The 26,671-nt window shown below is 45.0% G+C and overlaps 1 protein-coding gene across 1 annotated transcript in view; it reads left to right on the top strand.

Moving 5' to 3' along the window:
* myo10 (myosin X) overlaps positions 1-26,671 on the top strand; it is a 97,812-nt gene that overhangs the window by 3,819 nt on the left and 67,322 nt on the right. The window contains exon 2 of the mRNA XM_068726056.1: positions 24,550-24,648. Within this exon, the coding sequence (XP_068582157.1) occupies positions 24,550-24,648 (99 nt within the window). The remainder of the gene's footprint in view (positions 1-24,549; positions 24,649-26,671) is intronic.

Below are 26,671 nucleotides of genomic sequence, written 5' to 3'. Positions count from 1 at the left end.
AATTGGTGAAAGACCAGAATTGCTTGCAAAAGTACACGTCAACAGATGTTCTGCTCTGAACTGATTCAAGGCACTTTTCCCCAAATGTTCTAATGCAAACTTGCAAAGAAACGTTCTCTCCGTGCTAGCGAGCTACGTAGCATCCCGTTGTAAGTTCCGTTGCAGAGGACTCCTGACGGTCTACCGTTAACGGTGTTCTTTACCGTCCTGCTCTCGTCCGCTAAAATAGGACGTCCGTTTTTTACCGTCGTATGTGAATGCGCTGGTTCCAAACCCTTCTTTGGCCTGGAGGCCCCTAATGTGAATACCTTCCTTCAAAGAAAATGTATCTCTGGATCTCCGGTCTGAGCTCCGTGTTCTCCGTGTTCTCCGTGTTCTCCGTGGTTGTAATGAAGTCACGCAGTCATAACGTGTGTTCTAGTTGTTTTAATGGTTCTTGTCCTTCCTCTCTTCTCTCTCCGGCCTCAGGTGTCTGCGTTTCTCATTGAAACCGTAAAAAAGTGAATCACAGCCGTTGAGCGGGTCTCACCGCAGCAGAACGTTCTAAATGGCTTCATTCATACCAGCTTGTTCAGAGCTGAAACCCGACACCTGTGGAGCCACAAGGCATTTAAACAGCTTGCAGATTTGTCGTTTTTGTGCACACTGCAGACGCCCCCCCCCCCCCCCCCCCCCCCTCGTAGAACAACTGTGTTGTGCGTTCAGCTGAGTTGTTGCTGCAGCTTTTGTTCATTCAGGAGCTTCTTCAGGTCAACTAGACGAGTGATTCCAAAGCTTTCAACCACATCTCATGAGCTTCCTCACTGACCGGAGCTGCTCAGCCGATGATGTGGTTGTTGACATGTGACATGCGTGTGAACCAGCCCGATCCTCTAGAAATGTAACCGGGACCTCTTACCACAGCGGAGTGTGTTTCAAATTGAAACGTCATTTATCGCGTTGGATCCCCAGCTTCAAGAAATACGTTGATGGATGGGGGGTGGACACACGGGACCTTCACCCAGGAGACCGGCGTTCATGGTCCGTCTGAAACCAAAAGTCAAGTTGGCTTATTTAAAGTTCCGTAGTCTACGTTAAGACCACATTTCTTTAAACCCGAACCGTGATCTTTTCTGTCCTTAACCTGACCGAGCGGTTCTGCTGCTTCGATCTTCACGTTAAGTTGTTTCCGTTGGACAGAGAGTGTAACAGTGAATGTTTGGATCTCTGTTACAGTCTTGCTTTCTCGCCTTAAATCTTGAACTTGGTCATGAAACCATTGTTCTCCAGAGCCACACAGGGAGTTTGTATCTTTTCTGTTGAGTGTTTCTGTAACACCTCCTCCAGGAGACAGACGCTCTGGACGTGAGCCAGACCCGCCTGCGTCTCAAACTGGTTCCCCCGCTCAGAACCAGCCTGCAGCTCCAGACAGGAAGACCTCCTCCTCCTGGCTGCGGTGGTGAACGTTTACCAGAATTCTCATTTAGATTCATCATTTCATTAGCAGCAGCTCGGTGCTGAGACAAGAAGTGGACTTAAAGCATCCACCCTGCTCTCTTTCAGCAGCTGATCCACTGTTCTGGTTCTGAGGCGTCCCGTGTGCTGAAAAGAGTGCTGCGATGTCGTATTTCAGGGACTGTGATTAATGCAGATTCTACTTGTTCTGATTAAATAAATAAGTACACTTTTAAATAGAGATCCCTGATCTTTGCTCAACACATGACTGACTCTGTGTCCACATCACCGTCATCTACATACCGGAGGATTAGTTCTCATCAGATAAGACGTTTCTGACGGGTCCTGCAGGTTCTTGTCTCAGTTTGTGGGGTTAATCCTCCTGTATCTGCGTCTGCATTATTGTGATAAAGAGGTCGTCCATTCAGACGAAGGCGGACCTCACGCATATGTTCAGTCTGAGGATTAAGACTGCAGGATCTGCCTTCAAATTGTCTTTTTTTTTTTTTTTTTTTTTTAAATCTCCTCAATCTTTTTAAGCTCGCTGACAAATGTAGTTGCTGGTGTTGTGTTCTTTAACAAAGTGCGTAAAAAATACAACAATAGGTAAAAAACAGTGACATTTTTAGTCAACTTGAAGCCCTGAATGACGGACAGCGAGTTGTTTAAACAGGAAACATCCGGCAGCCATCTTTTGACCGATGAGAACGAAGCTTGTTTCCTTCTGATAAACAATGGCTATTGTTTACATTTTGGCCGTGTGATGAAATGTGATTTTCAGAAAGTTGTCCAGTGTCACACAAAAGCAAAATCTTCATATTTACTGACTTTAATCACTCAAAGTCAGGTGCCAAACTTAACACTGGGAACATGTCATATATGACATGTGTGTGTGTGTGTGTATATATATATATATATATATATATATATATATATATATATATATATATATATATATATATATATAAATAGACAGATAAGACAATGATCTACTAGAGTTTCAGCAAAAGAATGTAATAAAACTCCAACTTCCTATTTTCCTCTCTCGTGACATGGAGAGCTTGAAAAGTAATTGCATGTGACTTCTGCACAATAACAATCTGTTTATGAATCCATTTTATCCAAAGTCTGATGAAAACAAACTGAAAACATGACCACATGACTCGAGTGCATCCTAGTCCTTCACCATCTAGTCCTGCATGAGAGAATCCTGATACCTCTTCCTCTTCCTCTCTAAATACTCAATTTGATCAGCACAGACACTAGATCATTTGTGGCTCAGGTCTTTTTTTTCCCGCCATCCATCACTCTATGTTTCTTCATCCGTGTCTACTCACCTTCCTCCCTCTCTGTTCTCTCCCCCTCTTCCTCTCCTCCATGAAGTTTTGACTTCCTGCCGGGTGGATCCTCTGGATCGTGATACTTCCTAACCTCTCACTGCCTCCATGTCTGTCCATAGAGAACAGGGTCTGCAGGATATCTCTCTATTAATGAGATGAAATGTATTCATATTCTTTAAAACATGTCTGGAGGAGAACTTTCAATCATGGTCTTCAGAATGATCTCAGTAATTCAGTTGTGATCACTTCGGTCACAGGGTTCGTCCCCCCCGTATGTCACTGTGTACTGCAGCAGAGAGTCCATTAAGATACTGTGGTAGTGGGTCATGCCTCCTGTATGTGACGTGTCCGCATATCGACCTCGCTGTGCAGCTGTGCAGTAACACGGGAAGCTTTACGTCGCTACACAGGAGCTCATTTCTTGGTTCGCTGGCTGCAGGGGCCATATTTCAGATTCCAGCGCGATGTGTTTGAGTCTGATGCGCTCCTGACACTAATCCCTCAGAGTCCTGCTGGGTTGCGGTTCCCCCGCGGCTGGAATGGTCAATTAAAACAGGAATGAAGTGTCTGGATTTGACCTGGTTTGATTTATCTTCACTGACGAGGCTGGAGACAGCCGAGTGTTTTGATCCGGATTGTGTCAGACCTGCTGTAAAACGTGCTGCTGCTCAGTCTGTGTCTGTCTGTTTACCTTCATGTTGAAGCGGTTCACTGTCTTTTTGGGCCAAGATTCAGCTCAGTGTTTGTTTCTGGTTTAAAAGTTTGATCCTTTTATTCATATTTTATTCATCTTTAGAATATTATTTATTTGGATCCCTGCAAAACGGTTGCAAAATGATAAGAAAAACAACTAATTAAAGTAAAAAATGATCTGCAATTTCAATAAACAGTATAAACGAATCAAGAAAAAGTCAGAACTTAAACTGTGGACCATTTTTTGTGTCTTTAAAATGTCCAAGACAAGTAAGAAAAAGGCCCATCATAGTTTCATAGAGAACAGGGTGTCATCTGCAAATAGCTTGTTTCTTGTTGTGTTTTGTTGTCATGCATGAATACAGCCATGTCGCTAGGAAAATATTGTTGGCATTATACAATTCTACAAATGTTGAATGGGTATGTATCTTTTTGAAAGTGGATGTTTCTGTATTCGGGCAGAGCTGATGACGTAGTCGTAGGATGTGGAGCGGACGTTTGTGAACGTTACGAGGAGGAGATCTCGTGGTTTGCGAGATCTACGTCAACATCTTTTCTGGTGACTGGGTTGTTATGTATCATGATTTTATGGTTTTTATTGTTTCTTTTTCGCATATTCAAAATGCCTATGTATTCATATATTTTTGGCTAAGTATTGGTTTAATAATGATTGCAGCTGTGATTATCTTATCTTATCTTGTCTTGTCTACGTTACTCAGTCCACAAACTTATAGAAGAAAAGAGAAAATTGTTTCAGCACTTGTCAAAACAAACCATCATAAAATAACTGAACTGATGTCGCCAATGAAACAATACGATTAATATAAAAAAAATAATGACAAAAAGGGTTCAAACAACTGAAACTGAACCAGCGTCTCTGTGGACTGGTCCGTGTGTCCTGTAGTACAGAGGACAAGTGTCACCAGGACACCAGGTGCTTGTTCTCACCTGCACACACTGGGTTTGTGTTTCTGTCCCACCTGCCAGACAATTACACACCTGACAAAAGAAGTGTGCAGTTTACATTGTGAGGTTATAGTTTGGTGTGTTGTAATTTATGACTCACACACACACACACACACACACACACACACACATATACACACACACACACACACACACACACACACACACACACACACACACACACACACACACCTGGCCCACAAACCACTGTAATGATTTATGGAAACACCTGCAGGAAGGAAGCTGTTTCCTTCTTCCATTCCTTAGAACGGCCCGGAACAAACTACCTTTACAGAATCAGATTTATTGGCCGTACATGTGCACGCACAGGAATTTTAGCATCTCGATGTACTTGCACAGAAATAACAGCTGGGGACAAAGACAACAGAGCTGCATAGATACAGACAACATAGATATAAATATGTAGAAATGGCACCAGTGACCAAAAGTCATATTTGAATAAAACGCCTTTATACAATCAAGTGTTCGGTTAGTTGCAAAGAAATGAATGCTGAATGCTTGTGCATGGGCTGTATGATTATGTAAAGTATTCAAAGGCCAGTGTTCGGTCATTCATGTCCGTGTGATGCTGCGTTACGCTCAGAGCTACTTGTTTATTGAAAAAATAGATTTTCACTGTTGTGTCTAACGTTGAAAGGACATTCGGCGTTTAAAGGACGTCGGTTAATGTCTCCAATACGTACAGTTGTGCTTGTGATCAGATCTGGGAGAGCGGTAGGAGGAGGTGTTATCTGATCCTAGACTCTGTGTTGACAGCAGCTTCCTGGAAACCCCCGTCCACACAAACACAACATAAAACAACACCAGTGGCAGCCGGGCACAGCCCCGAATAACAAACCCCAAACATCTATTTCCAGTAATTAGCTGCTTCTCATGCGATCCTGTTGCCTTGTGAGAGTGCAGGTCTCCTCAGAGTACTCAGTGGTACATCAGACTGTAGTAACTCTGGCTATTAGGAAAAAGACGTTGGGTCATTATCTGAATTAACGAGCTGATCGACTCTCCGGAGCCAGAAAGGCAATCGCAGACGTAACGGATTCATTCTCCATTCATGAAGTCCATTAACAGTTATTGCAGTTTTAATGATCCAAGATGACTTTTGGAATTACATATTTATGTGCTGTTGTGTGTTGAGTTGTAGGAGAGAAAGGAAGCAACAACGTTTGGACTTCGATTGGGGGAAGTTCTGCTGCTTTACTGGAGTAGTTCGATTTTGGGCCTCACTAGTGACTAATGTGGGTGAATGCCACATTACATTATTATTACATTATTTCCAAACGGAATATTTAGCTATGGTGCGTAAGAAGTGACTATCAGTGAGCAGTTGAATCAACCAATAGGCTTGCCTCAGTTATTCAACACGCTCTTTGTGAAGAGATGTTCGTCTCATCCTCTACAACACTACCAATCTACGTCCAAGACTGAGGACAGACTTTCTTGATCCAAGCAAAAATGAAAAGAAACTAAAAGTTTTCAAAGTGTGATTTACAGCGCGGCTGTTAATTATTCGTCATCTGGCCTATCGTCATCCATCTCTGGTCTGAAGAGCGTTGACGGATGAAGAAGAGGTTTGTTTTATGGGTCTCTGGCTTAAACTCTGGATGCCTTTTAGCTTCGACTCAGTTCCAAGTGATTCCTAAACCACAAATTAATCCGGCATTTGGCACAGGACCATCCTCCTAATAGATTTGCCAAGATTCACCTTCTCAAGCTCGAACCGCAGCTTGTTGTCTTGCTTCAAGGAACTGTTCCTGAGCTAACTAGTTCTGTTTTCAAAAAGACAAAGTCTCAATGCCTTTAAACAGGACTCAAGAACTGAGTTACTTCTGACCTCCTTTCTTTTCAAACGTGTACCACTAATTGCACATATGGAGTTTTAAACACTTTTGGGGTCTCCTTTTGAATGAACCGACCCTTCCAGTTCAACAAGTGCGCTGCAGAGTAATTCTCTGGTTCAACCCTCGCCTCGCAACGTAGCCGAGTTCTTCAACGGCCAAAGCCGACCATAAGTATTAAATTGTCTTCGTGAGTGCACTCAGCGACTTGACACTTTTCCAAAAAAAGCCATAAAGTCATTAGAGCTCTGCGGGTTGAAACGTGTCACGGGATCGGTCCCGTCTCGCACTGAAACTGAGCCAACAGCCCGGGCCAGAATAAACAAGGTTATCTCTGCAGTTTAGTGGGTCGAACCGCTTCAGAGGGCTTTCATACCTGAGGATCAAGGCCTGTTTCCTGAACTCAGATCTGTCTTGAGATAGAGGTCCTTCACATGTTAATGGAAGAACGTGCAAATGTCGGTCAGTGAGAACGGGATGAGAGGAAAGTCTCCTTCTGATTGACTGCAGGAAGTGGTGTGCTGGACTACAGCTCAACAAAGAGGGAAGAGTGTTTCAAATATGGTTATCCAAACAAACCAACGCTCGTGTCACATGACGTCATGACAGAAGTTTCTGAGGATTAGTGTTTGCAACATGGCGGAGAACAGCTCGTACGTAGACGTTTGTATGCTTTAACGGTCACCAACGTCGGTGTCTGTGGCTACAGGAAGTCGCTGCTTCACAGTGAACGTTGGAAAGATTTAACTGTGCGGTGACAGGAAGCGTTTTGTTTGTATTTACAGAAGGCTGATGTCGATGAGATAAAATCGTGCTGCATCCTTTCTTGTGATTGTGAATGTAAAATAGAATTGAATAGCTATTTCTGAAACATGTTGACTATACAGAGCTTTAAAATGTGATTTAAAAACTTTAAGAACCAGGATTGAAGTGCCAACCCTACTTGCATGCGTCTCCACTTCCCTCACCTTTAGCCACGTTCAGGTCAGAGTGAAATACTGCTCTGACTCGTCGCCTCCCACTCCGTACAACAAGGAGTCTGTTGTTTGTCCCAGAAGAAAAGGCAGAAAGGGGAAGACGGTATTTATATTCTGCCCGTTCCCTCTGCTCTGCAAAACCAAACGCCAGCCGACCACAGCTGGGCAACACATGGCAGCTCTGGCCTCAGCTGCCAGCCCGTAACACACACACACACACACAGACACACACACACACACACACACACACACACACACACACACACACACACACACAGCTTAAGAAAATAGGTCAGGTGGTCCAGCGAGGAGCGTTTTGGTCATTTCCTCCCTTTATGGTCCTAAGTGGTCTTTAGTTTAAGGAAACCGGTTTGAGCCCAGTCGGTTCTTCATTGATCCTGACTTCACTTTCTTCCTTTTTGGATTGAGAAATTCCTCTCTTCATGTGATTTGGCTCGTTTGCTTCAGACGGCGGTGGAGACGAGTCGCTCTTCGCGGTCGGTTTGCGGTGACTAATGAGTCGCAGCCTGGACGTCTGCTTCATCACGAACTGCTCTCACTGAGAGCGGTTCTGCTTCTCGGACACTTTTTGATCACGTTTTTTTACAACCTCGATTTTTACGTACCGCCACACATTTTGTTTTGAGTTGTCCATCCTTCATTAAAAAAAAAATAAAGACTCCACGGTCACACAGCCCAGCGTTGATCTTCCTCTGGAACAGGAACATAACGTGGCTTTATTTAATCAGGAGCTGGACTTCCTGTGGTCTGGAGATCTGGAACGTATAGTCATGTGTGTGTGTGTGTGTTTACGAGCAGGACTAGACGATACATAACGACTGGTGATATTCAGAGTTTGTGGTGCGATAAACACAGACGTGAAGCAACAAATCAAATGCATTATTTAGATATCAAAGACCATAGAGAACACATCCACAGGTATACTGATGTCACCTCAAAACGCTCAAATAAAAAAAGCAAACCCTGTTCTCCCCTTCAAAACAAAAACCAGTACCTTTTTAGGTCATGTAGCCCCACCCCCCTAAAAATGCTTGACAACAAATAGCAGACAAAACCCCCTCTGCCTGTTTCTGTGGAGGTTGCATGTTTGGCTCAGTGACGAAAAAACAAGGAAGCTGCCCAGCAAGCATAAGTGAGATTACAGCCTGGGCTTGTGGGCTTCACAGTCGCTTTGTCTCCGTAAACCAAAAACAGCTTGAAAAAGCGCCTCGTCATTCACAAAACAAAGGAGTATTTATGTTTTACTTTTAGTCATTCAGGGTTAGTCGACTGCGTTCGACAGCTGCACTCTGTTGGCCTTCAAAGAACCACATCAAGCCCTCGTCTTTACCTGGATCGCGGTTTAGGGTCCTCATGACTTCCTGTAACCTCGGACACATCGGTGCCCTGAGCTAACGGATACGAGAGTGAAACAAAAATGGCCGCCGCCTGGATGAAACTATTCCATGAAACTAAGGCGGTCGACAGGAAAAGCGAGTTCAAATTTCTTCCCTTCAAAAGCTGTTTGTGTTCAAAGGACTTCTCCTCAAATATCTCTCGCATAAGTGTGTTTATGTTCTAGTCGGGGGGTTAAAAATGTCTCAGGGCTCATGTTGTTGTTGATTTTTTTTTTATACCCCTTCTGTTGTTTCATGTGGCCGACTTGAAAACGGGCCAACGTTCTCGATCGTCTGTTGCCGGGCCAGAGACCGGCACAGGTGCTGGCCCTAAGGACGGAATAACGAGCCAACTCAAAGGAAACAAAGAGCTCCGTGGTTTAAGACAAAGTGATCGTGTAAAAGGTCACAATGCGCTGCACTGGAACCTGTTCGTGGACGTTGTGGTGGACGCTTTCATTACACTACTACAGTGTTAGAACTACAAACCCTCTTCAGAGCTCATATCACCATATCGATACAGCTTCAATATGTTTCACAGCTTCACCTTGTTGAATCTCAACGTGTGAAACCAACAAATGATGCAAATGTGCAACTTTATATCTCGACGGTTTTGCCGACTCTGTGACTTTCTCACTAGATCTTACGACTTTTGGAACCAACGCTGCTAGCTGCTTTCTTTGGAAAAGAGTTCACACGACTGGTACTCTTTCTCAACATTACCAAACTCATCCATACTGTCATGTATGTTGCAACTTTACTGTTGTAACGGGGACCGGTCTTGTTGATCAGTCGCGATACGTATTTGAGGCACAGCAGTGTCTTCATTCTCTGTTGGTAGAATCAAACGCTAAACGCTGCTTTCTGCAGCGAGCAGCACACGACGGCTGTGTTTTCCAGCTCGTGGGCCGTAGAGCGCGTTAACAACCCCTAAGAAACAGCCAGGGCGCAGCTACAAACACAAACACCTGTTTCCTCCATCAGCGTCTGCTCAGAACTCTCCCGCCTCCATCAAATATTCAGGGGGAGTCGTTGCACCTGCATGTGTTTGGACCTTGTGAATGGATCCATTGCACATTGTTTGTTAGACTCTTTCCAGCCTGTAATGCTCCGTACTCACACATCTCTGTTCACGCGCTCTAAGCATGTTCCATTTCCACATATTTAGGTTTGTTCAGACGTAAAGGTTTCCCGCTCAAAGAACTCCGTCTCCGACCCTAAACACGGATTTCCAAGCACCGCTGAGTCATCGGTTACCAGAACAACACAATGAGAGCCGCTGGATTGTTAACGAGACGCGGTGACAGCGAAACAAATGTTCGCCGTCATCGGGAATTCATAGCGCCGATGAGTGAGTGTCTGTTGAACGTTTGCTCACCGACGAGTCCACAGTGACGCTTTCATTGAGGCTCTGAAGGAAAACGCATCGTGATGACACGGAGTCTGAGTCATTGCATCAACAGTTTTATTGTGATGCCTTTTAATTAGTAATATTCCGGTGCAACTTATCGTCATACAACAGTTTCTTATATATTGAACGGAAAGTCACTCCACATGTTTTGTGCGTTTTTGCTACCAAAGTGTCAATTTCTGCTCGTTACATGCACACGGTCTTTTCAAAATAAACTTCCGTCTTCACAGGGAATAATGGATTTTAGGTTTAGGCAACAAACTACTGAGTCAGGTTCAGAAAAGAAAGTCGTTTGGGTTCAAATAACTACAGAAGCCACACAAGGGGCGTGTCTGAGGCTGTGACATCACTTTGGCCTCACAGCATAAATCACGCTTTAGACTCTTTAAACATTTAATTTAAGGTGGCATGCTGCTCTTATTCATCTCAAAATGTGAACTCTAAATATTAAAACGGGAGAAACACTCAATGTGAGGTGGAATAGAACTCATCTTAATGAGTCATTTTAATGATTAATTCATATTTTTATGTAATTAATAATAGCTGTTTCAAACGTAGCTGTATGACTTTATTATATTTAAAACATTGTAAGACAAACGTCATATTATAAAACGTTTCTCCCGTCCTGAATAAAGTAAATGTATCTAACTTTTTAATGTGTTATTCATCTCTTGACATTTGGAAGCCGGGTTTCATAAAGTTGCTCTTTCTTCAGATGATAAGGTTGCTAGTGATAATATTAATAATGTAAAGTAAAAGTCCTTTGTTATAAGGTCGTACACGTTGCAGCATGTTTTAAACTGATGACACAGACAGATGTATATATTTAAATCACCTTTCCTGTAGAGTGAACACCAGTAACAACCATCAAGAACCAAACATTCGCCGATTATTAGAAATTGTAGAATTTAATTGATATAGTTAAATAGACGTATTAGTCTGGTTCACAGTATTCTTAGAATGTGTTGATAATTGCCTCTAACAACACATGAACAGTTGGTAGAGAACATCCTGTCACATGGAGGCACAAACAACAACAACAACAACAACACCTCCTTGTTCAGACCCGAGTGTCTCTGGATTTCCTGGTGTCGCACACACCCCGCTGAGTCAGCAGGATTTCATCAGCGAACCCTACAGATTCAGACACGTTGAGACAACCAGGAGGCCATGAGCAACTTTAAGCGATTGAGCAATTATATTTATTAGGAAAGAAAGAGGCGGGTGTTCAGTGTATTATTGCATTAATAAAAGGACGTGTGACTTTGTGTCAGTGGGAGAGAAAAGCAGCTGTTGGATGAGAAAGTAAAGGTTGATAACGACACCGCTGGGCTGACAGAACGCCGTCATTAGAGCAGTTGAGCTCCGCTTAAACACCACTTTACACCTGAGGGATCGATCGGCTGCGACGCAAACTGTCGATGTGCTTCTCGTCGGCTGCTAATGAAGACTGAAGTCATGTAGACTCTGGTAGAATGCAGAAAGCTGACACGAGACATTTCTACCCATTTGCAAAAAGGCATTATTAAGAATTTGCAGGTTTAACAGTTAAACCTGACTCCAGCCTGGTGTCTGGCCTGCAGCGCTGCAGCGCTTCCTTTTCCTCCACATCAGCTGATTGCACCTGATGGAGCTGTTTTGATTCAACTCTCCCGACTTGTCAAACACTAAACTGTGAACTAGAGGCTGGTGTTTGCTGCCGTACAGCCTCTCTCCTCTGCAGCAGAGCTTCCTTTAGTTCTCAGTCTGTGTTTTTTTTTTTTTCTTCCCCTGGCGGTTTGATCGTCGTCCAACTAAATAACAAGTCTCTCCCGAGTCAGCTGCAAACTCACATGGTTCCGCCCTACAGCTGCTCTCCTGATCCACATCTACACGCCTTTTAATTATCCGCCAAGCAGCTGAGGAGGATACCGGGAGCTTCGTCTCCCCAAAAGCTTTACGCCTGTGAAGCTTTGAGAAGAACGCAGCGTGGGAAAGTGTCGTCCTTCCACTTTGGTCAAGGCTGAGCGGGGTTTCATATCAAATAAGTCTCTTTGTGTTCTGGTTCATTTGGCTCTTTTAAGTGAGTCGCCTGGTGGACTCCTCTTCATCACGTCTCAACAGGAGGACCATCGGCCGACGAAGCAGCTGCTTCCTGTGCAGCCGTCACCTCTGACCTCTCCCCCTGACAATTGCTTCGTTAATAATTCAAACCTAGCAGGTGTTCAGTGTTGTTGAGTGGGTGTTTAATTAATAAGCTGGTGTTCTAATATTCTACTTTACTTCCACTTGCTGTCTAATGACTCTGTACTTCATGTGGCTGTCCACACTAAGCAGGGCAACAGGCAGATGCAGTTACTAATAGATAGTTGCTGGTTGCTTTACTTTATGTTTTGGATAAGCACAACAGCAGCAATGTTCAAGCAACTTAAGACACAGGAAGCTTTGAAATTTGAAAATAATCTTAAAATATTGCACAAAAAAAAGTTTTTACGCTCGGCTTGGTGCATCGACGAAAGAGAAAATGCATCAATGTGAATAAATGAAGACGCACATGAAGCGCTGAAGAGAAACCGTCTCGTCATCGCTCCACACAGATGTGATGTAACCTCCTTCAATACATGAAACCAGCACATATGTCCACTTCCTGTTTGTCTCCTAGTGGATGGGGACAAGCATTCATTCCCAGTTTTCTTCTGCTGATTTTCTCAAAGTTGTGTTTAGATTTGCGGTACATTTGGATGGAAACCTGGCGACTGACTGTTGTCTCTTTTTAGAAGCGGAGGCAAAGTTAGTGTGGTGCTGCAGAGCTGCTCTGTCAGAGATGGTCCATATGGATTATTGTGTCTTTGACGGAAAAGATCCAATGAACGAGTCCAGAGGTTTCCAAAACAGAAAGATGTACAGCGTCTGGCTTCATGTTTTCCATGCTAGCAGCAAATCCTGTGAAATATCTCCACATCTAGTGGATGGATGGGTTTGTCAAGACGTTCGTGGTTCCCAGACTTTTCCTCTAGCGCCACTATGAGATCCACGTCTCTGGTTTTGAGTGGAATATCTCACAAAATATGAGATTTGGTCCAGACATTCATAAAGGATGAATTCTAACTTCACAACTTTGGTGATTGTGTCACTTCTCATCTAGTGCCATCATCAGATCTAATCTGAAGTTGTCCGATACTTTTAAAACTAATGACATTATCAGTTAATTACCAACTGTTAGCATGCTAACCAGCTAAACATACATGGTAAACATTGTATCTGGTGAAGGTCGGGTTAGCACGTTAGCGTTAGCATTGGTTCAAAGTGTGCCTAGCTACAGCCTCACAGAGCAGTAAATCCTCCTCAGTTTAACACTCAAATGCATCAATTCGTTATTTTCTGCTTTGGTCAAAGGAGAGAGAAAAAAGTAGTAAGAAATTCCTGAATCCAGTTCAACTAAAACAGCTCAAAATGTAGTGAAATCATTTGAAACGTTGTCGTGTTCGTCACCGTTTCAACCAGAGCGATTCATATCTGTAGCAGTTGGCGATGAAAGTTTACCTTTGAGTCACCCCATGGCACCGCGGTGATCACCGTGTGTGTTAAAACCAATCCAGTCCCTGCTGAGAGGAACCCGTCCACACGAGAAAACAGAACCTTAAACCGCACACTCGCTCTTCTGAACGTTGACCATTTCTAAGTTGAGTCTGTGCTCTAAATATATTCCGGCCACGGAGCCTCTGAGCTGATGTTGAAGTCACCATCGGTAGAATAAAACACAGAGAGGGAAGCTCGTTAGAAGTTGATCCTGCGGTCAGTGGAGAGGCTGAACGCTCTGCAGGAATTTTCTCGAAATTCCTTTTTTGGTTCATCTCCCATTGTTTTCCAGTTTTCGAGCGCTTTTGCTTTTTGCATTTGTTCCTGTTTGAGGCATTGAGCTCGTGAGCGATGCATTACGAATGAACGCGGTCGTTTCTGTAGTTTCCATGTCGAGATAAATCGGAGCTACCGGAGCCTCTTTGGCAGACGTCCATCGCTGCGGTTCAGCTCTCGAGATCTTCACTTTTGTCTCCTGCAAGTTTTTTTCTGGCAAAACAGTCTGCATCCACTTTGGAGGACAAATGGAGTAACTTGCTGTGATCTCCAGTATGTATGTAGAAGCTGCAGGTTGTAACAGATGAAGCTTTCATGTGGATTCCATACGGTGGATCTGTCTGTCTGTCTGACATCTGGCCCTCATTTCTGCTGACGCGTGTGGTTTTCGGCTCGACCGTTTGGAGGGAATCGGGTGGCGAACGCAGAAACTCGAGCTATTAGCTAAATATTTTCTGCGTTATTGAAAAGAGACGCTCGGTTTCACTGTGACTTGTTATTTTAATTCCAGGTTTCCTCCCGTAGTGGGTCAGCGCTCACGCCGCGGTGAAAGTAGTCCAAACAAGTCTCGCTCCTCAATCAGATGTCTTCTTTGGACTGTTAACGGACAACCTCACCGCGCTCACGTGTGGCGATTCAATCCTCTGTGGCTGAGGATGAGCAGTTTAGTCACACTTCAAGTCCAGGAACAAGACCATTTATAGTAACCGGTGATAAAGTTAGAACGACTCAAAGAGTCCGAGCAGCAACAAGGACTCTGCTGAGAGGACGAAGAAGATAAAGCTCAACACTTGAGGCCTTTTCACACCACGTCCCTACTTTTAATCTGAAAGGCTGTCATATTCGGAACAGGGCAGATTTTCAGTTTGCAAATATTACAAGCTAACAATGCAATGGTTTTTCTGTGCTTTCACAATAATGGCGTAAACCGATCGTGTCGCGGTGCAAATACATTCATGAAACAACAACACGGAGGCTCAGTAGTCCAAACCAAAGACAGAACACTGTTACTTCTTTCACAAAGGCAGCTCAGACCAGATCCACTACCTCCGTTCTTACCTTTCACAATAAAAGCCCCAGACATGTACTATTTGCAGGCGAGTATTTCAGTTTCACGTCGATTATTTGTTAGGTCCCCAGTGTGTAAAGGCCTTAATGGTGACAAGGATGGAAGATGATGATGTTAAACATCTGAAAATAAGCTGAATATGAACAAAAACAACCACAAAGCGACATGAGGATCGGGTTACCGTCATCAATCACACTTTGTGTGTATATAATATGGAATGTGTGTGCAATAGTTCTATTAATAAGCAGCTTCTTTCAGATGCTGTCAGACTTAGAATGAAGCCAGTAGTCACATTATTGCAGCCCATAAAAACAGATTATCAACAGCATTCAATAAACTCCAGTCAGCAACTTCTCAAAGCGTCCATGTGTGTTTCATGGCAGTAGCTCTACGTGTCATGTGATAGCAATTAGGCACCGATCATCCCCGATACACTGTGTGTGTGTGTGTGTGTGTGTGTGTGTGAACTGTATGTATGCGTGTCTTTGTATGTTAGCGAGAGTGAGATAAACACTCTTCCTCCTCCGTCGTCATCATCGTCAGTCGCTTCAGAAACGGCCTCTGCAACCAACCGACCACTGGCTTCCTTTCTCCCACAATGCATTGAGTCCTAATCCTTTCAAAGCCTTGTAAATGCTGACGAAGACGTTTACAGTTTCAATAGTACAACTGTTGTCGATCCAGACCTGCAGCGTGTTTTTAATAAATCCTTTTTCTGGATTATGAATAAAAAGAACCCCACGTCTGAGTATTCAGAGGGAGCCTTCTGTCGGCCGGATGTGGCTGCAGATCTCCTGCCTCGCACATGCTTTCATTTAACCCCATACAAGCTAACGGCCGTGTTTTTGCATTCATTTCCCCATCAGTAAAAGTAGGAATTCGTCTTTTTCTGTGCCCCACTTACCAGCGGAGGGGGAGTGATCAGGCCGGGATTGGGCTCCGTTGTTCCGCCGCCACATGAAGGAGCCACAGACGGGAGGGATAATGGCTTCTGGTGTGCCGAATCGCTCTCTTTCCCGTCCATTTGAGCGGTGATTTTGCCCCCTTATGCTCGTGTTGTGGAGCTTCTTCTTCAGGCTCACACACTGTATCAATTTGGTTGTCTGGGAGGATTTGTCTTTGTCTTCGTGGGAACTCAGATGAGAGTCTTTTGTTCATATTTAAAAGCCAACACCGGTAGCTTTCAGCTAAATATGTAATGTGCTTTACATTACTGCTGACGATCCGTTAAATTGTGCAACAGTCTCCAAAACACGCAGAGACGTTCTGGTTTTGTGTTCCGAGATGCTCTGCAGTCTTTCACATTTGTTTAGTGTTTGTTTTCTGGATTTGTTCACCAACCAGCATAGTTCGATCAATGCCAACCTGCACTGGTGCGTTGTTGGAAGTGTTGTCCTTGAATGCAGCGAGACGCAACTTTTAAAGACGTCCCTTGATCACAACTTCAGTGCCGCACAACAACGCAGAAAACATAAAGTCGAAGCATTATTTAAATCATTGTCTTGAAGATCTCTGTTTCCTTCTCTTTGGTGAATGGCGGTGATTACAGATGTGTTTTTGGATCTCACTTCCCAGAGACCCAAACTGTGACGTTCCTTTGGTCTGTTAGTTGTAGTTCTGTTCTTTGTTTGTTCGGAGGTAGTAACCGTTTACACCCAACGCTAGCAGAGACCGGAGTCACTAAATATGCTACGCTGGTGATTCTTCCTTCAGTTTGTAGAACGGCAAAAATTCAATGGGCCATAAACTCAACCAGACGGACATTTATTTATTCAAATGAAAGCCTTCGAGATTAATACTGTAAGTCTATGCAAGTTGTCATGTATCATGAGCTCCAGGCTTCAGCGGACGCGTATAGGGTAGAATACTATGAGGCACTGCTCACTGAGCTGGGTGGTTAAGTGGTATGTAACATTTAATTAAAGGGTATTAAGGTCTGGAAATTCAATGAGGGGCGCTGAAGTGAAGGCAGCAGTTATTGTGACAGATGATGTGTATAACTTCTATAGATCCAGCTGCCAACGTCATTCACCGAAATGGTTATAAGAGTGTTTTTGCATGTTGAGACTTGCAGAGAAGATGTACTATATTTTACTCAGAGCAACTCCCTCCTAGCAAAACAAATGTACGTCAGGCTCAAACATAGTTTCTTAACTCAGTTTAGGAATGTGGTCTTCAGCCTTAAGTGGATTCAAGAAGAATTTGGCTCCAAAAGATACGACAGAGATAAGAGCAGAAGAGAGCCGATTGATGGAAGAACATTAAAGCAAGCTACACTTTAAAGGAAATTGGGTTCCATATGTTCTCAATCAACATAATGAGAACAGACTAAACCGTTAAACTACTGAATGTGGAATCTAAAGTGACTTTTTTCGTCCCGTTAGAGGCTGAATGGACGGTAACATCGGTCAGCTAGTTGGTTCAAAACATCAGGACTACACTTGATAGCCGAGACATTGAGTACAGTACATTTCATTTATCAGCCTTGTATCACACAGAAACACACAATGTCGCGTGGTTAAGGTTGTTAGACGTTTGGAGAGGTTTAGTCCATAAAACTACATGGTTAAGGTTAGAAAAACCATCATAGGTTGTGTTAGAATAATATGATATCAACGTAACTGGTGTAAATCAATAACAACTGCCCTTAGTAGAATGTCTTACATAACATTACATAGCAAGCGTAAAGTAAATATATACTTTTGGTTTCACACAGGACAGGAACATCGCTCTCCTGGGTGAAAGTCCTGTGTTTGTTAAATTAATAATGTGACAATATAACAACCGTGACAACGTAATTAACGTAAATAAATAACAACTGTCCACAGCAGACCTTCAATACGTAACTTTACATAAAAAGCACAAATTCAACGTTCACTTTTTGATTTCACACGGGACACAAACAGCAGTCTCCTGGGTGAAAGTCCTGTGTTTGTTTGACTCTGTCAATACAGTGTGAGTGAGAAACATGTGCATCTTTATTTGCAGGTAAATGGTTTCACACTGACGTGTGTGTGTTTGTGTACCACAGTTTAATCATGCATGATTGTGTGTTTATTTTGGTGTGTGTGTGTGTGTGTGTGTGTGTGTGTGTGTCATTGTGAGGCTTTCCCAGACTTTTCCAAAAGTCAATACGGCAACCTAATCAGTTCCCACAATCCCCTGCTCTCACTCCGTGCGTCCAGTCATTCAAACCTGAATAAGCTCTGCCGCTGAACTCGTGTTGATTGGTTCTTCACAAAGGCTCTGCGTGTTGATTGGTCCGTGTCGCATGTTTGCAAAGGCTCAAGGTCAGTTTGCGCTCGTAGACTTCCTCCCATCTACGTTTCCCAGACAGCAGCTTCCCACTAAACACTGGTGTGTGTGCATTGTTTCTATTGTGTTGTCACTCACTGTCATCACAGGGGAGCACGCTGAATACTTTCTTTTTCCTTCAAATTCTTTTGCTGTAAATAAAAACACACGACTGGTAAACGTGCAGGATGACGGTTGATCACTTTAACCTCAGTCGTAAAAAGCTGCTCCCTCTAAAAGTTAATAATTGATCCGACTAATCAGCCGTACCGCGCTTATCTCCCAACGGCAAAGCAAAACAAAGGCCTGGTCCTGCCGTCTGCGACACACTGTTAGTCTGACTCCCAACAGTGGAAATGCATCAGTACCTGCAGTACAGCGAGCGTGATAAAGACGTCTGTGTTTGCTCTGGACCGTTACGTTCAGTATCTTACTATAGGTGGTGCGGTGTCGGTGTCAGTGGACGGACGGCGAATGACGACTGAATGATTCCTCTTTGATAGCTGAATGTTCTTTTGAAGAGGTTTCAAGGACTCGTGGGTCAAAGAGAACCACCGAGCACCCCTGCACTCAAACCTGCACCCCCCCTACACATGAGATCAACGGTGCGTGACGCGCCGCCTCTGATCCGTTGTTCACCGTTTGAAACTGGTGATTTTAAAAGTGCTACTGCCATTAACACGAGCGTCTGCCTGGTGTCTGAGGGAGCCGGCGTGCTGAGCATGTGGGACTTGTGCAAACAAGAAGCAGATAATCTGTTCCACTTGGTCGACGGAGGGAAACCTGTTGTTCTGCAGGTGTGTGGGGGGGGTTTAACCCACAGAAGACGTGATTGGTGGAGACTTTACATAGTCCGATAGCATCTATTGTTACATTACATGGTAGAGTGACGACTGTAGCTGCTATGGTTTGACATAATCTGACTGAATTCTACGAGTTTTAAGTACTGATGCTGAACCAGTTCTCAAATGTTAAATGTTGTCCAACAGCTGTACAATAATGAGTACCAAAACCAGGAAGTAGTCGATCAAAGAAGACGTGAATCGGACAACAAGACTTTTGAAACCAACTCTGGGAACTGGATTTGGTGTTTGAGGCTCTACAGAGGATTTTATAGAGATCTGTAGAGCAACAAACAACTCAAGTAGCAGCTTAGGATGTCTTGCAATCGTTGCCCGTAGCGCAACTCAAAGTCTATTCTGAGATCTGTGAAGAGCTTCTCAGTCCAGAGCTTCTCAGTGACTGATCGGCAGACTGACGGAGGACTGCAGCTGTTGCTGATGTGCTGCTTTCGCTGCCCGGCTGGCGTAGACGTGGGTCAGAGTTCAGCCGAGGCGACGTGGTGTTCACACACTCGTTGGGAAAACAACTGGACTCGTTTATATCGCCTCGAAGTCTTCCGCGTGGTTTCTCCGTAAACTTCTGCTCGCCGTCCTCACGTCTGAGGAAATAAATACAGACTGCAGCAAAACAGTGGCAGCTGTTCGAAAGGAGCAGCAGTGCATCATGTCTCCGAAGAACATGCCGGCAGTTGTGTTGAGTCACAGTGTTTGGTGAGAGGCTCTAAAGGCTCTGATACAGAGGATGGCTGTGGTCGAACACAGGACTCTGTTTGTTACGGGAGAGGAAGAGGAATCTCTCAGACGAGACAGCTGCTCATTTCCAACCCCGACGGCGTACGAACGCTCTCCCACCACCGCAGAGCCTAGCTTTACCAGACCCCCCTCCCCCTCCCCCCCTCCAGGGTCCCGCAGAGAGAGCATTAGCCACACATGTCGAGGTTACGGAGGGAAAACACAAGCAGGAGAAGGGTCACCGCCTCGGTTCTACCCCCAGAGCTCTCGGGGCGGGAGGTTGGTGTCGGTGTTTGTGTTGCTGGCCGGCAGGAGGTGTGAGGATTGAGATAAAGGCCAGAGAGAATCGTCTCCCTGGACACCTGACCACACATGTGGCTGACTCGATGAACAAGGACGTTACACAGCGCTGGATGGAAATGCTACATTGTGAACAACAAATCAGGAGGAGAGCTAGTTAACGTTAGCAGCACCGGAGGTAACGGCTGACATACGGAGGTTCCATTCCGTTGGGTGAAGATGTATTCTAACGTTGGGAGGATGTGTTCAAGGAGATGTTTTCACGGCAATATTACATAGATATAAGAAAGGGAAATATGAGCTCTTTAACTCCCTAACACTTATAAAACATTAAAACTATTAAAGACAAGATTTCACCAATATGTTATGGATCTTAAAGAACAGCAAGAGGTTGCAAGTTTAAAGTCAACCAGCATCATGACATTCAACAGTGCTTTTGAATCCAGCAGTTGATGCAGACTGCAGCTCTGGACGACTTCGCCTTCATTTTCACAGGGTTTCGGCGTCGGTGCAGACTGTCCTATCAACATCTACTCCTTGTCCCAATATTTTCTAGAACACCATATCTGCTCGCTGACAATATCAGAGAAACCAAAACACAATAAAGCCGGGACTTTTCCTCGCTAAATCCAAACATTTGTGATGATACAGCTATCTGTTTAGACGTCAGGATACATGGCGTCTCATATGGCGAGACGCTGAATTTGAAATCCCCCAACAAGCTTCTACTCCACTTTTAATACTCCGACCTGTTGATACAGGTCACACTCGGTGAGATGGTTTACTGGTGCAACAGCTGGGTCCTTGATCCACAGCTTGCAGTTCCAGCCGAGACTCTTCAGCGCCTCCTCCCCGTCCCGCGTGTGTTGACACTAGCTCGGCTGAGGCCCGGCTTCCTTTCATGCCGCTGCTTTTTTAGAAAATCCACATCGCAGCAGTTTATTTTTCCCTCTTTATTTAAAAGTTGTTGGTTTTTGTGTCGAAGGCGTTTGGTGACGTCTCGAGTCTACGAAACGTGATCCATGTGATTACTGCCGGTCTATGAATGTCGTGGTATTTGTGTGCGGAGCCTTTTTTATCGTGCGCAGTGAAAGTCAACATTGGGGAATCTCAAACATTCATGACGGTCTAAAGACCGAATAACAAGAAGTAAGACTGGAGGAATGTTCACAGCCTCAGTGTGCCTCTAATGGAGTGACTTAACCGTGTCTGAAACCATGTTTCTGACGGCAGATTTCGGGGGTCCAGCATCCGACAACCTTCTGAATAGTCAGTCAAACAACCACGTTCCCTCTACGCAGTGAGAGAAGGACTCACAAGACTCCCAAGCTCTCTAACTCTCTCTCTACTACAACATCCATATTTAGAAAACGGGCGTCTTTAGTTGTGAATGTAGCGAATTTCACAAAAGTTGCGATTGTTACAAATGTTAATTATTGGTACCGCCTCGGTCCAGGTTCCACGGGGAGCTGAGCCGACACACGAAGGAGGAGTTAAAACATCTCAGCCCACTGATTGGTCAGAGAGAGTCACCGTTAGACGGACATCCTGCCACGAACCCCCAAGCTGCTGTCGATAGCAACCGCAATTATTGTATTGACTCGACACGAAACTACACCGTACAGCTAACAAAGAGCAAAGGGCTCCTCTGTTTGGTTGCCAATGAAAGGATCCAATCAGTGTCCCGATGAAGACGATCTCACCGCAGCTACGCCGACACTGAAGGAGATTCTACGGTGCAGTGGAAGAGTGGAAGTGTGAACATTTTACACATGGTCAGTGCTGCAGCGACATGAGTCGGAGTAGCTCAATCCACCTTTATCCAAATTGTAATATTCTTTCCAATATTCCCATAATTTTGTTTTGTTGGCTGTGTTATGTGTGTCAGATGTGACGGTTTTGAAGTCACGTTCTGTTGGTGGAGCGGTGTGCAGCCTTGGTGGAGGTATGAGTTCTCTGAATGCTTTGTAGTTTTCCAGTGTGCTTTTTTTATTTTTTAGCCGCGAACAGAGAAATGCACCTCGGCGCCTCGTTTTCTTTGGTCCATCGGAAAGTACAAACGAGATCTTTGATGTCCAGAGTTCAGGCAATCAGCGGTGATGAATGAGGGAGCCGAGGTGAAGCGCGGGCCTTTTGGCATGGAGCCCTGGTTTAGAACTGGACCGGTAGCTCTGTGGGTCAAAGTGTGTGAAGAGGGGAGGGAGGGAGGGAGGGAAGGAGGGAGGAGAGAAGGAGTGGATTAAAGGAGGAGGAGGGCGGCGGCACACGCTGCCCACAAAGAACACGGATGTGTGTGTGTGTGTGTGTGTGTGTGTGTGTGTGTGTGTGTGTGTGTGTGTGTGTTGGGGGTCTTTGGTGGTTGAAGGAGTCTTGAAAAGTGTGCTGGTGGGAGGAGGGAGACCCCCCTCTCTCTGTCTGCACCCTAACCTGATTGGAGCATCAGATTCCTGCGGTGGTGCACACGAGGAATGTCCATATGGTCCCGGCTGGTAAACAGCACACGCCTCCTCTTTGTGCACGTTACAATGGAACATCGTCCTTTGTTCGCTTCCTCTTTGTAGCCGCTGTCTCCATCATCGTGACGTCTTCTGTTTGTGCAAAATGAAACTTTTAAATTGACGAACATCAGGTGTGTAATTCATGGCACAATTCATATGTGTTTCCAAATTAAGACACCGGAGGGGGCGGGACTTCTCCTCCTATTGTAACCAGTAAAAAAAGACCAAAACATACAATGTGTTAGTCTCTAAATGCTTTGTGACTTCCTGTTTGAGGCTCTCAGCTCAAAGCCCATTGGCTCCCACTGAAGCTCACTGATGTGGAGTTCATTTAGTCAGTTTAGTTCTTTATCAAACAGAGTGGGGGAAGCTTCACGGTGGACCCGTCTCCACCAAGTCTGTCAGAAAAAGACACAAAACGTCTTAAGGAAGTGCAGAAATACAAACACAACAACAACAATGAAGACAAAACATAAAATAAGAATTTCACGTACAATTGCAGATTTTTTTCCTTTGTAATTTGCACAAAAATAAAGTAAAGAAAGTCGAGTCTATCGTCTCACTTTTGAATCAGGCTTTGAAACAACACACAGCTCCCCTCTGATCCACTGCTGACGCTGCAGACCTGAGCGTTACCTTGTGTGTGTGTGTGTGTGTGTGTGTGTGTGTGTGTGTGTGTGTGTGTGTGTGTGTGAGCGAGGGGCTTGTGGGTCAGAGTTCGTTCATACGCCCACCGGCTCAGAGAAAAGTGCAGTGTTTGTTTTGGGGGGGGGGGGGGGGGGTTTCGTTAGCGTTAGCTCGTCACGCTAACGAACAGCGACGCACGTGGCGATGCGATTTAAAGAGGGCATCCACCTCGAGGGGCCCCTCGTTTCTTCAGCTCTGTCGTATTTCAACGGGTGCAGCTTTGCAGAGCTTCTGGTCATGAAACAAACCGGGTGACGGGTCGTGTACTGGACCGGTACTGGACCGGTACTGGACCGTTACTGTGGTCACATCCAAAGCCCAAAACAATATAAACAGGACAGAAACAAACCTCCAAACGCACAGTTAACACTTCAGACTTTCATCCTGAATTCCACAAATTCTCTACTAATTCTCCACAAACACAGCAGTGTGTGTATGTGTGTGTGTGTGTGTGTGTGTGTGTGTGTGTGTGTGTGTGTGTGTGTGTGTGTGTGTGTGGGGGGGGTAGTGATGAAATATCCAGCTGTTGGCTGGAAGGAAGCTCTGTAGAGCAACCAGGAGCAGTAAACTCAACAGGTCAACCGGTTTAAAAGTGTTCTGTGACTCCGATAAACATGCAGGTTTACCGGCCTCCTGGGTACAGGTCTCTGAAACCCAGCACCACAGGGTTCTCCACAGGGTTCTCCACAGGGTTCTCCACGGCCGGGGGCCTCCGATCGGTCAGAGGAGAAGTCAGTGTCATGGTAACAATCACAGACTGTGATTAGTGGACGTCGGTTTGTGGACTTCAGACTTAGTTTTCTTTCAAAGCGGTTTCGCTGATCGTTCGATGACCTCTGCCCACCTTCTTTATGTGAACCGAGAGATTGATTTCTTTGTTTTCGTGTCGTGCACTTAACGAGTCCAACCCTCATGTGTTCATAAGGCACCAAAGATGCAACATGTCATTCCTTTATAAAGTGACATGTTGATTCAGCGCTCGGTCTCTCCCAGTCCTGGCAAACAAAGTCTGCTACAAAGAGGTTCCTGAAGCACAATCCAGCCAAAAGAAGTCAGCATGAATGGAAGTCTCCTTACTGAAGAGGACGTCCGTCACGTCCTCGTGTCCGTCACGTCCTCGTGTCACGTCAGCTAGCCTCTCTGTGTTGTAGTGTTGTTTGGACGTGAACTGTTACCTCCAGCAGCTGACGAGTGAAACTCCTGCTTTGTTCTCCTGCAGGGTGACCGGGTGTGGTTACGGGAGGACGAGCAGCACCTTCCCGGCACCGTGTCCTCGTGCTCCGGAGGTGTGGTGGCCTTCGCCACGGACTATGGCCAGGTGAGAGCCTCCCTCTGACAGCGCGCACACACACACACACACACACACACACACACACACACACACACACACACACACCTCTTTTAAAACAGTCCTCTCTCAGCACCTTTCAACCTTTTCTAAGCACGTTTTCATACAAACTCTGGAACTTTTCCTGCCTTTTGACTTCAGGATCTCCGGTGCAGATGTAGCTCCTGAACTGTACTGGACTTCCTGTCTCCCACACAGCCCATTAAGATCAGGTCTTATACTGTAGCTGATGTTTAAACACCAGTGATGTGACCTCCCCACGTCATGCCTGTTGAATGAACTGCTGGTCCTGAGTCTTTTGTTTTTTAAGCAGGACAAATCAGGAAAGACCCAATCAGGAGGCGAACATGTGTGTCTTTGTTTTAAGTTTCTTAACAGACCCGGCGTCTGCAGCGCTTAGCAAACGTACCCGTTTTGTCGTGGGACAGCTAGGCGTGAACGTAGGAAAGGTTCTGCATCAGTGTGGGTGTGGCCTAAGAAGAGACATGAAGTGAAGGAACCAAAACAGCGACCTCACCTCAGTCAAAACTCACAGAAGTGGAGAAACAAGCCGTCGCAGAACAAAGAGCAGTGAAACCATGTGGTTGCTCTTCATGTCGTTATGTTCTAGTTTGCGTATCATTCACAGATGAAACGTGATAACGTCTCTTCTAGTAGTGGTCCTCAGCTGACCTTCTTGTCCCACAGAGACAGCTGACCTTCTTGTCCCCTCTGAAGGACTCATAAACCTCAGCGAGAGCAAAGACTTAACGAGCTCCGCTCATAACTCGGGATCAGCTCAGGATGCTGCAAATCCCCTGAACCCCATATGGTTCTTCTGAATCTACCGCTCTGACCCACGTGTTGTCAAAACACCGGCTCAGACGAGCACGGGTCTCTGGGGACGTTTAGGGTTGGTTGTGAAGAATTAACGTGAATCCAGCCGTCGAGACGTTTTACGGGTTATACATGTTTATACACGACATCAAGTCATGGAGGAGGAGGTAGCTGTGACTTGTCCTCTGTGAGGCGTTACTCTGTGTGATGAAGTGTGTGTCTTCACACAGCGGGAAGCTTTGAAACGCTGCTTTGACTGCAAAGACACACCCACACACACACACACACACACACTACCAGCTCTGCCTTCAGCAGCTTTACGACTCCTTCAACACTTTGGAAGGAAGTTTTTATTTTATGACGGCTTTATATATGGGATGTCACTAATACACAGCTGCTTTACAACGAACGCCTCCGCTGCTTTGATGGTCCAAAACATTGATGACGAAGAGCAACGTAGAGACTTAAGAGCAACGTAGAGACTTAAGAGCAACGTAGAGACTTGAGAGCAACGTAGAGACTTAAGAGCAACGTAGAGACTTAAGAGCAACGTAGAGACTTAAGAGCAACGTAGAGACTTAAGAGCAACGTAGAGACTTAAGAGCAACGAAGAGACTTAAGAGCAACGTAGAGACATAAGAGCAATGTAGAGACTTAAGAGCAACGTAGAGACTTAAGAGCAACGTAGAGACTTAAGAGCAACGTAAAGACTTAAGAGCAACGTAGAGACATAAGAGCAATGAAGAAACATCCAGCAACACGAGTGGATTTATTCTCCTCATGAATAATCTTTTCAAAATGTCTTCAAAGGAAACGATTCACTCAGGTTTAAGCTGCTTAGTGAGGTTTGGTTTGGGTTAAAATGACTACAGATGTGTCGGTACTGAAGAACAGAAATTAGGCGATGCATGAATGTACGTTGACTTCTTGTCTTCCTGGAGGAGAGTCTTCAAACTTCCTGGTTCGTGACTACGTAGGAATTGATTTCATGGGATATCAGCGTATTAAAGGGCATTCATTCATTATGGTGGAGTTGCCTCTAACGCTGGATGAGAACAGTCTGGACGGGAACATACTTCAGGAATGAAGATGCTTCATGGATGCGTCTTCACATTACAGTTTTAAGCTACTGTTGAGTTCACTGTGTGGGACCCTCGTGTTGCTGGCGTCTCTCTCA

The sequence above is a fragment of the Cebidichthys violaceus genome, unplaced genomic scaffold (assembly GCF_023349555.1).
Source record: "Cebidichthys violaceus isolate CVI_PGR_0920_01 unplaced genomic scaffold, fCebVio1.0.p SCAF_38, whole genome shotgun sequence".
Taxonomy (NCBI): Eukaryota; Metazoa; Chordata; class Actinopteri; order Perciformes; family Stichaeidae; genus Cebidichthys; species Cebidichthys violaceus.
The sequence above is the reverse complement of the archived record's forward strand: the minus strand, read 5'-3'. Positions and strand labels throughout refer to the sequence as shown.